Source organism: Apus apus, chromosome 9, assembly GCF_020740795.1.
Source record: "Apus apus isolate bApuApu2 chromosome 9, bApuApu2.pri.cur, whole genome shotgun sequence".
NCBI classification, from domain to species: domain Eukaryota; kingdom Metazoa; phylum Chordata; class Aves; order Apodiformes; family Apodidae; genus Apus; species Apus apus.
In genome coordinates, this window is record NC_067290.1 from 17,045,303 (window position 1) to 17,055,434 (window position 10,132).

At 42.5% G+C, this 10,132-nt stretch overlaps 1 protein-coding gene across 1 annotated transcript in view; it reads left to right on the forward strand.

Annotated features, from left to right (window-relative positions):
• LOC127388414 (uncharacterized) overlaps positions 1–6,657 on the forward strand; it is a 31,462-nt gene extending 24,805 nt beyond the window's left edge. The window contains exons 11-12 of the mRNA XM_051627884.1: positions 185–302; positions 6,462–6,657. Coding sequence (XP_051483844.1) covers positions 185–302; positions 6,462–6,657 — 314 coding nt within the window. The remainder of the gene's footprint in view (positions 1–184; positions 303–6,461) is intronic.
• Positions 6,658–10,132: the final 3,475 nt, after the last annotated feature.

The window sequence follows — 10,132 nt, forward strand, 5'->3', positions numbered from 1 at the left end:
GGTTAGATGACAAGACACAGATGCAGATTTTTGTGCTGTGGGTGGCTGAATTCTTGTTGCTCCCTGCCTAGCATCGGGGAAAATGGCCAGAAGTTCATCTCAATACAGGGAATTGTCCATGTAGTGCTTAAGCTATCTCAGCTAGTGGAGAATAAAAGATGTTCTGTTTCTGCATCCCTTCCAGTCCCGCACCCTCAGAAGCAGCTGGCGTACAATGCCTCGAAAGCCGGGGTTGTAAAATTAACACAGACACTGGGAACTGAGTGGATTGACAGAGGAGTAAAAGTCAACTGCATTTCCCCGTAAGTAACATGTAGTATCGTTTGGAAAGTACAAAGAGAATGAAATGTTCTAAGAAGCTCAAATGAACAGTATCTCGGCAAATAAAGTTTCTAATTAGCAGGTGGATTGCATCCCTTTTTATGTTGTCTTTTCCTTAACAAAGGTTTAAAAACTTACAACCCAGCCTGCTCTGTTGCTGTGTATACTCAAGGATTTAAGAAGAGGTTTTAGCATTTGATAATAGGTTTTCCAATAATGTGAAGGGTAGTTTTTAGCATTTCTCTTCCAGATGAAATATTTCCTTAGTCTGTCCAAGCCTACTGTGGTTAAAGAAAAGGCTTTTGACACTTAATAGACAATACCTCTTTCCCCTTTTTACTTGAGACAAATATATAGGCACTTTGAAAGCCCCATTGTACTGCTGTAATTGAGATACTGTTCAGCTCTGACAATCACAGGAGGCCAGGTGTAATTTTATAAATAGATATATATTTATTACAAATTACATTTCCCTTATTTTCACAGGCTTAAAGCTGTATGTTTTATTTTGTGGTATTTATTCACAAAGAAAAGTTTTCTTGCTGCATACACTTTTTCTCTCCTTTTTTCTCACACACATGCCCAACGCAGTCATTTTATTAAACAATTAACAGTGCATGATAGTGCTGAGCAGAAACCCAAGTGGGCAGCGTTAATTGGAAGCGGTCAAATTCCATAGACCGTTGAAGTCAATCAGAGTAAGTGAGAAGGGCAGGATTTTAACCCAGGAGTTAAATTGTAATAATGAAGATATAATGTACGTCAAATTAAGAAAAACAAATTACATATTTTAATCCACAAGTGGAGTAAAAAAAAATAAAAATCACAGAGCTCAATGGCAAGTGGCTCAGTTGTTACTGTCGGTCTGCTCTCCACGTCCTTGTGCTAGCTGTCTTCCTTATGATTATTTATTACTAATTATCCCAGTGACTCTAGCCATCGCTTGATGTGATCCACAGAATTTTTTAAACAGCATCTTACTTGTTAATGGGATTTTCCCCGTGCCAGTGCTATTGGCTGTGCAATAGTGATCCCACAACTAGTGCCTGTGAACTTGCGCTGGCTTTCGGGAGCCGGGGGAGATGGAGAGAATTCGGGAAGCTCAGCAGAACCTGGAGGGAGCTGTGTCTGAGGGCACAGGGATAATCTTTACCATTGGAGGTGAGGTAGCAGTGCCACATTCACAGTGATCATGGATGAGGAGGCTCTTAGGCAAGGAATTAACCATTTCAATGTCGTTTACATAAATTTAAAAATTATCCACGTAATGTTCAAAACTCTTTGTGTAAGTGGGAATAATATTTGAAGAAGTCGTGTTTCTGGACTCTGTTGTTCAGAGCATGGAAAAAAATAGTCACGCTCGCCCTTTTGTCCTTTTCAAGCCCAAACAGGGTTGTATTTTGATCATCCTGACCCGTCTTTACTCCAGCTCCAAGCTCAAAATCCTGCAAAAGGAAGGGGAGGATTTCTTTGAGGAGGAATAGCCAGAAGGGGCACACAGATGATAGATGTTTTTGCTGTCTGGAGTTGCCCAGCTGTGGTCAGGGAAGTTCCCCTACAGCAGCGGGGGACTGGGCAGGACTGCTTCAGCAGTTGGGCTCAGCACCTGCCCAGCAGTGCCAGGCTCAGGCTGAACCCCTCCTGCCTGGGTCACCTGGGCAGCTCTGGGTGGTGGTTCAGATGAAGGAGCCTACAGTGGTTCCTACAGCTCAGATCCCTAGAAGAAAAAACCACATATTCTTTAGTGAATAAATATTCATGTTTACCCTCCTGCCTGTATGAGATGTGAGCTTGCCTTTCAGTGCAGATTTGGACTAATTCTTAGACCTGTGGACCCCACCAGTCTCATTGTCATGTCTCTTGATGTGACTCACTGAGGCACAGGGGCATCTTCAACCCCCTTGAGCTTAATTCCCAAAGCTGGGCAGTACCCTCAAGGCAACAGTGCATTGTTCAATGCTGTCAGGATATTTGGTAAGGTTAGAAAATGTCCTAAATGCATGTCTTTCTGAGCATGCATGCCATCCCCCACAGGAGGGGATTTTGAAGAATATAAGGAGTACAGAGGTAGATATGGGGCATAATGGTACCCAAGAATGATCTCTGGATAAGTAAAACATGTAAGTGTGCCCTGAAGTCCTTTGCCCTTCCCGCTCACGATTGTGTTAATGCTTTAAGGAACTCTCAGAATTTCTCTGGCTATAGCTCCAAACACTCCAGTCTGGACTTAAACAATATTTTACCATGCAAACCTTTGGCCTTTTTCTCCTCTTCCTATCTGGTCACATTTTATCAACTTAATTTCTTAATGAGTGCATAGAACTTATGCAGAGCAATGTGTAAACGTTATCAATGCATAAAATGTTACTGCAGACTCCTTAGGATAATTTATTACATTGATAAAATTGAATATCTAGAGTTCTCTTGCTGGTCACACAAGACTCACACCCGTGAGGAGAAGGCAGCTGAGGCTTTCTGGATGCTCTGGCTGACTTTGCCTATTGCTCCAGGTGGCAGCAAGTGTCTCTATGTATGTCTCTATGTATCTGCTTAGCTCTTCTGCCACCATCTAGGGCAGCTGCCTCACAGGTTGCTGCACAAGTGATGCCATACAAAATTGAAAGGATGCTGGAGTCTTCCCAAATGGGATGGGGGGTTCAGGCTGCAGAGGAGACCTTGGTATGAACAGAGACCTTGACAGAGTGCTGACTAGTGGCCAACACATTTTCTGTCCCCCATACATGTAAAGTTTGTTGGGTGTGATGGAGCAGGGAGCTTTTAGGAGCCTCTGGTTTTTGGCATATCCGACATTAGAATTCTTTATTGTCACAGACATTGCACTGAATCATTGCCCATTTTGGGGGCTAATTGTGTCTCCCTGCTTGATTTGCAAAATGCCATCATGTGATGACCTCCAGGATGGGCAGCTGCAAGTTCATCTTCAGTTGAACCCACAGCCAGGCCAGCTTGCCAGGGACCCCCTGAAATCCAGCAATCTCAGGAGATTAACCATGTTCCCTGCTGCAGGGATATGGGTTTGGGCTGTGATGAGCAGAGACTTTGTCCCCTGCAAGCCTGTCTTGCTCCCCCAGGACAGTGCAGGGACAGCCAGACGGTGTCGTACCAGGGTTTTAGGTGGGTATGAGGAGCCAGAAAGCAGGTAGGGCAGCATCATGGCAGGTTTTGAGTGTATCCCACCACGGGGGAAGGAGAGGCAGAGCTGGCAAGAGAAGGAGCACCCCAGCATCACCTGAAGGCGTCCCAATTAAGCAGCATTACCATCCCTATTAAGCAGCAGTCGTTGCTGGTAAGTATCTTTGGACTTAAATCTAATTCCTTGGGAGATGTCCCAATTAAGTGGATCTCTTGATTAAACACTTCCTGATTAAGTGGAGTGTACTTAACTCATTCAAATTAATAACTCATCTGAAAGAAATCAAGTTACATACAGATGGAATCTTTTTTTTTTTTGCTCTCATTTGGGGATTGAGCGCACGTAACAATTCCAGTTAAGTATCTGGTAAGTGATATTTTTCCTAATGCGTCTCTCAAAGTGGAAATGTTTTAGGCGATTGTTTTTTTGTGGTGGTGGTTTTTTTTTTTCCTTCCTAATGTCCCAGTTGTCCTGTGTATCAATAATGAAATATTGATGCTCACGTCTAACATTAAGGAACCAGCAGTTTGATATTACATTGACATGCAACAGAAAGTACTGATAGGCTCAGCACTGCATATGAGATGAGGTAGGGAATTAATGCATTGGCAGTTGTCTTTGCTGGAACTGGTTGGGAGCCAACTAAAATCTGCCTAAAAGGGTTCAACAACATTAAATTGCCCAACTTGGCACCAAAGCTTTCCCAGAAGATGTGTAGTATCAATGACATGCCTAATATTTATAGTGCCATCAGTATGTGTGTTTGCAACTTTTTAAGTTTTGCGCTGTATTTTTTTCCTCATTTCTGTAACAAAGATTTGTACTGAAGTTTTGTTACACATCTACGTTTTTGCTGCTTGGAGGGAACCTAAAGAAGGGCCCAGTGAGAGGCCCAGCACTGTGATTTCTTAGTTGCCACGATCAGATTAAGGATCATTTTTCCGAGCAGATTGAGAAAAGCCCTCTTTCCCTCTTTTTAGCAAAATCTGTTGTGCTGGAGGACTGTGTCTTATGCTCTAATCTACATTCCCTTGGGGTTACAACATATATGTAATTAAAAAAAAAAAATAAAAAAAATTATAGAATCATATGGATCTCACTGTGAACTCTGGTAGTGTAAAGCCAGAATGATTATGCTGATGGATTTGTAAGCACTGTGAGAGGCACAGGAGGGAAGGGAGTCCAGTATGTGTCACGTCTGCTGCTCAGAGCGTGTATGTTTCTGAATAAAACCAGTTCTTGAGGAGTTTGGGAGAACGAGGGGGGAGAGTGAGGGGCTGTGCTGGGGGCAAATAAGTAAATCATCTGCAATCCTATGCTGGAATGTGTTTGATTTTATTACGTTGCCAGAGCTTAAGTGAGCTGCATTGCTCAGTGTTTCTGAACTGCTCTGGTGTTATTGACAATTACACTAAAAAACTAAAGCCGATGTATGAATCCTGTCTGATTAGTGAAAACAGAAATGTTTGGGGGAAAGTCTGAATTAGTTCCACTTCATAACAGAGTAAATAGCAGATTTCAGCCTTAATTTAAAACAAAAGGTGAATCTCATACCCAGAATCCAGTGTGTCTCAAAAAATTGTTTCCTTGGAAGTACAAATTGGGATGCCAATGAAGTTTCAGAACAAAACGGGTATTTTTATACTTTGTTCATTTCATATTTATCACTACCTTGTTTGCTAATTTTCATTTGCGAGAGGCAATTCTTCCAGCTAACTGACTGCCTCAATGGGCCACTGATTTCTTTGAAGTGACAGTCTGTAAATATGCATAAAAAAGAGATGCAATTAGCGTGTGTGTGGTTCAGTGCAGCCTGATTTCATTGGCAAGTTTACCCACAGTGTTGATAAGCTACATTATCTAGAAAATTGGCCGCTGAAAAACAGCACCTCTGATTGCCAGCAAAGGTTCCAGATAACAGGGTGCTGAAGAGAAATATAATTGAGGTTGAATATGTTAACCAAGGTGTCACATGCTCCTTAGAAGCGCTAATTTATCAGCATGTTGGAATTTTTATTAACATTTGGAATGCATTTCTACCGCACTAATGAAGTGGAATTGGCAGTTCAGGTTTTAGTTATTGTCATTTCTGAGAAGTTAAATGTAATTTCTCGTTAGACACAGTTATGTAAATATATTTGTTCAGGGGCTGAAAAAATTATACATTTTGCAAAATACAAATATGTTGTTAAGGAGGAGTATGACAAATCAGTTGCAGTTAAAGTCACAAAAGCCAGCCAAATGTTTGCCCTGTGTTGTGCTTTCCAGAGCATCACTCATTTTTAGGGCACCTGAAGAAAATGAACATAGCAGAGTTTTAATAAATGGTGTAGTCACTCGTTAATGGAAAAGATGAGATGGGAAAATATGTTGTAGTCTGTTTGGGTATTGGTTTTAGGGAAACCTCATTGGGCATGCTGTGCTTGTCTTTGCTTCTCATTTTTTGTGTGGAAAGGGTCTGGTGCCTCTAAGGGTGCTGGGTTTTGTTTCCCCTGTTTTGTGACATATGTGAAGTTGGGTTGTTTTCAGTTTCTGGGCTGCACACAAACACACTGTGTGACATTATGCTGCAAAGCGCTGAGAGGAGAAATCTGTAGAAGGACAGCACAGACCTGGTTCGAGGAGTTTTTGGTTCCAATGAAATGCTTCTTTTCTATTTAAATAAATTAAATAAATATAAAATTAAATTATAACAAGTAACCTAAAAGTAAGGGGGTACTGTTTTCAGCTCTGAGCACTGTGTGTGTGTGCTCACTTTAAAGAAACCTTCCAAGGCTGCTTGGCAGCAGTCAAAGCAATAGGAAAGAAATGCTACCCAAGTTCATATCACAACTTTCAGCCTAGGCAGAACAAGTCTGCCTCGTGCCTCTTCTTTGTGCTTTTCCACAGTTTTCCTTCCCAATTAACATCTCAAACACCCGTAAGTTCTGCCTTTCCCTCTCGGGAGAGCCCTGCCCTAACCTCTTGGCACGTGTGCTGGTTGCAGGGGCATCGTGGACACGCCGCTGATCCGCTCCAAGGAGCTGCGGCCGCTGGTGCGGCGCTGGCTGGTGGACATCCCGGCAGGGAGGCTGGCCCAGGCCACTGACCTCCAGGCTGCTGTCGTCTATTTGGCCTCCGAAGCCTCAGATTACATGACAGGCCATAATCTGGTCATCGAGGGTGGCCAGAGCCTGTGGTGAGGAGCATCCTTCAGCATCATCTCTCAAGGACATAGTTTGCTTTGGAAAGCGCATATTAGAGTTTAGCTCAGTCCCGGTTTTGACCTGGGTGGTCAAGTGGCCAGCTGATATGAAATGATTGTTTTCTTTTTTTGGGTGTTGCTTTGGAGACTGATACAATGGGGGTGGGGGGGGAGAAAAAAAGATAAATCCTTAATTTTCAACATTCTCATGTTTTTCATTATGCATTCAGATTTCTGTTACATTAGTATTTAGTGATATAAAGGCACATTTACTGCAGTGAGATTTGGCTACTACTGACTTTAGCAGGGGGAATTTTTAAAGCAATCAGTATTAGCTGGTTTGTGTAGTATATTGTTCAGTATGGTTATTTTTTGTATTCGAGTTGCTCTGGTGACATCTGCGAGTGGTGAAAAACTGTTGGGTGTAGTGTTCAAAAATAATAATAAACTAGTGCATTGCATTTGAACCAGAATGTTGCCTTTTTATATTTACTAGTGTTCTTAGTTTATGACAGTGTTTTTACACAAACAGCCACACAAATACCCCTGAAAGAAAAGTTCTGCACCTAATAGAGAATCCTTGTTGATAATTATGTTGCCCCTAATCTGAAGACTACTGAGGTAAGTGCTCATATACTTAAGTGTATGTGTGAGTCTTGATACAACTGAGTCTTTGCTTTCCTTGATAGGCAAATGTAAGCAAAGGTGATCTTCCAAATATTTTTTCTTTTCCTGCTGTGAAATGATGAAGGCAACTCTTGGGTGTAAATCAGGGCCAGCTCAACTGATATCAGTACAGGTCTGTTGGCTGAAGAGCTCGTTTTGGCAACAGTGCCGGGTTCATGGCTCATGGGCAATAAAACGTGGCACCATAACAGCACCATTTTGACAATGTTATGCTTTTGTACAGACTTCCATCCCAAGGGCCTTTCAGCATAACCTAAGGAGAATTTACGGGAAGGAATTCACTTCCACATCCTCATGTCATTTGTTTTGCATTTGGCAGCTCTTTGTTACCATAACATAAATAATTGTGGATGAATGTCATTACTTTGATTAAGTGCTACAAGTCCATACATTGGCTAGCCATTATTGTGGTGAATTGCTATAATGGCTTCAGACTTGACATTCACAGCCACAGTGTAAGGTATGCATCTCACTGACGTACTATCATCGTTATCGTGGATAAAGTGCAAGAAGATACTTGTCTTCATTAAATTTTCTATTAGACCATTGATAATTAATACATATCTCATGTTTCATCTCGAGCCGTTTTTCTGTTGCTGTTAAGCGACTCAGGGCTGGAGCTTTTTGGCTTGAAATCCCTGCCTGGTGTGCATGATCTAATTTATTGACAATGCTCTGCAAACTCACAGGCTTAAAGAGAGCTCAATTTTGGATAAATCTTCAAGAAAAACAATTAAGGATTTAAATGTTTTATTATTTTTCTGGGCTTACAAAACCTTTTCTCTACTAGCTCCCACACTTGCATCATTTTGTGTCATGCTCTGGAGGGCTCGGTGGAGTTCTCACATCCTTCTGGCTGCCTTTTAGCTCAGAGGTTAATGTGCAAACATTGGTGAACTCATCAGGAGCTCTTCCAAGGGATCCTAGAGGGGCTTGTATACTATTGCTTGGACTGCTGGTGAACAGTTTGTTGCAGCTCCTACCTAAAGTGTAAAATAACAAACTTTAGCTAATTTGAAACATGAACTGCATTTGGCACTGGAACTGTAACCAGTGTTTTCGTTTTCTCAGCAGAAAGACAAAGGGCTGAGCAGGCTTCTGAGGCTGAGATCCCTTCCTCTGTCTGGAGATGGCTGCAGGTTAGCACCAAGAGGCTCTGGCAGGGCATTGCAGGAAGCTGAGGTTCGTTGTCCTGGTGCCAGGTGTTTTTGGGAATAAGATTTGCAGCCAGCAAGGGTTGTCTGTGACTTTGGAAGCTTCAAATGAACTTTTTAAACAAAACCCAGACAGCAAAAAGAAAAAACAATGCAGACTTTAAAAAAAAATTAATAAAATAAATAAAATAATCAAAATGATCTCTTAACTAAGCAGCCTCTGGTGTTTGGACTAGAGCTTGTCTCACTCTGGTCTCTTTGCCCCCAGGCTCTGCCTTTGAAGGGCTGAGCAAGCAGAGTGAGACAAGTGAGTTTACCTGCACAGGCTTGGACCTTGTCTGGAGATGCTGCTCTGCTCCCACAGGGACCCTGCCTCTACTTCTGGTTGGCTAGGGAAAGAGGTCATCTCTTGTCAGGAAGGGCTCAAGACTTTAGCAGCCCAAGGGCATGTGACACTTGGTGCCAAGTCCCCAGGTGGTGGACAAATGTCCTCATGGCACTTTTGGCTTGTGTGGCATCCTCACTTTGGCCAAAGAAATGGATCTTGAAGGAGAGCACGTGTCAGGAGGGAAATGGCTCTCCCCACAAGTGTCTAACCTCTCCTGAGGACAGACCTTCACCACTCTTCCTGCCACGCACATGTACCTGGGAGTTCTGACACGGGCATTGAGGCTTTTTCTGGTCTCCTTTGTCATTTCATGGGGAAAAGGCTGATTTCCACCCAAAGGCAGAGCTGGTCTTGCAGTGATGCTCAGACCAAAACTTTGGGTTGAAATTTCTGCTCTGTAGCCTGATGCCTGCTCCCCAGGCATGGGGCTCCCCAAGGTTCCTTGCTGCAGTTGTGGGGTCTCTTCTGGCAAAGCAAGTGGAAGTGGTGATTTCCACTGTTAAGGGAAAAGCTCAAGAGTGATGCTAGAGAGATGTTTTTCTGTCTTAGCACAGAGAACCTGGGGGGTGGAGGGGAATAAAAAAGGAAAGTTTTGAAAAAAAAGGTGCCTTTCTGGGGGCTGCAGCTGCGAAATGACAGCATCTGGGTTTGGTGAGGTTGGTGGGGGCAGCTGAGCCCGGGGGGTGCGGGCAGGGACGGGGTGTTGGGCAGGGACGGGCGGAGACGCCGTTCCCGGCGGTACCTCTAGGAGGAAACCTCAACCTGTGTTGTGTCTGCGGGAGCCGGGCTTCCCGCCGCTGCTCCTCAGCTTCTCCACTGCCGCGAAGTTAGTACTTCTGATATTTCTAAGTTTTTTTCTTTTTCTTCTTTTTCTTTTTTTTTTAAACATTTATGTAGAACACCACATAATTGCAGAAAAGATAATAGTCACATACCCTAGGGCTTGGTGTACACTTATGTTAAAAGTACAGCTTTTATTGGCAACTACAGTAATAACCTTTCCATGTCAAATTGCTTTAAATTAAACTTTAAAAAAAAATGTAAAAAAATGCTGGCTGATACCCACACTTCGTAATTGTCAAACATTAACATAATGTGGAATACTAAAGCTGCCTACATCTTGGATTTAAAAATAATTATTTACTTAGGTAAATTCTCTATTCAAAAGCATTATATTAGATTTTTTTTTTTTTTTTTTTTTTAACGTGGCCTCCTTGATATATAAGTTAAAATGCAGACTTAAA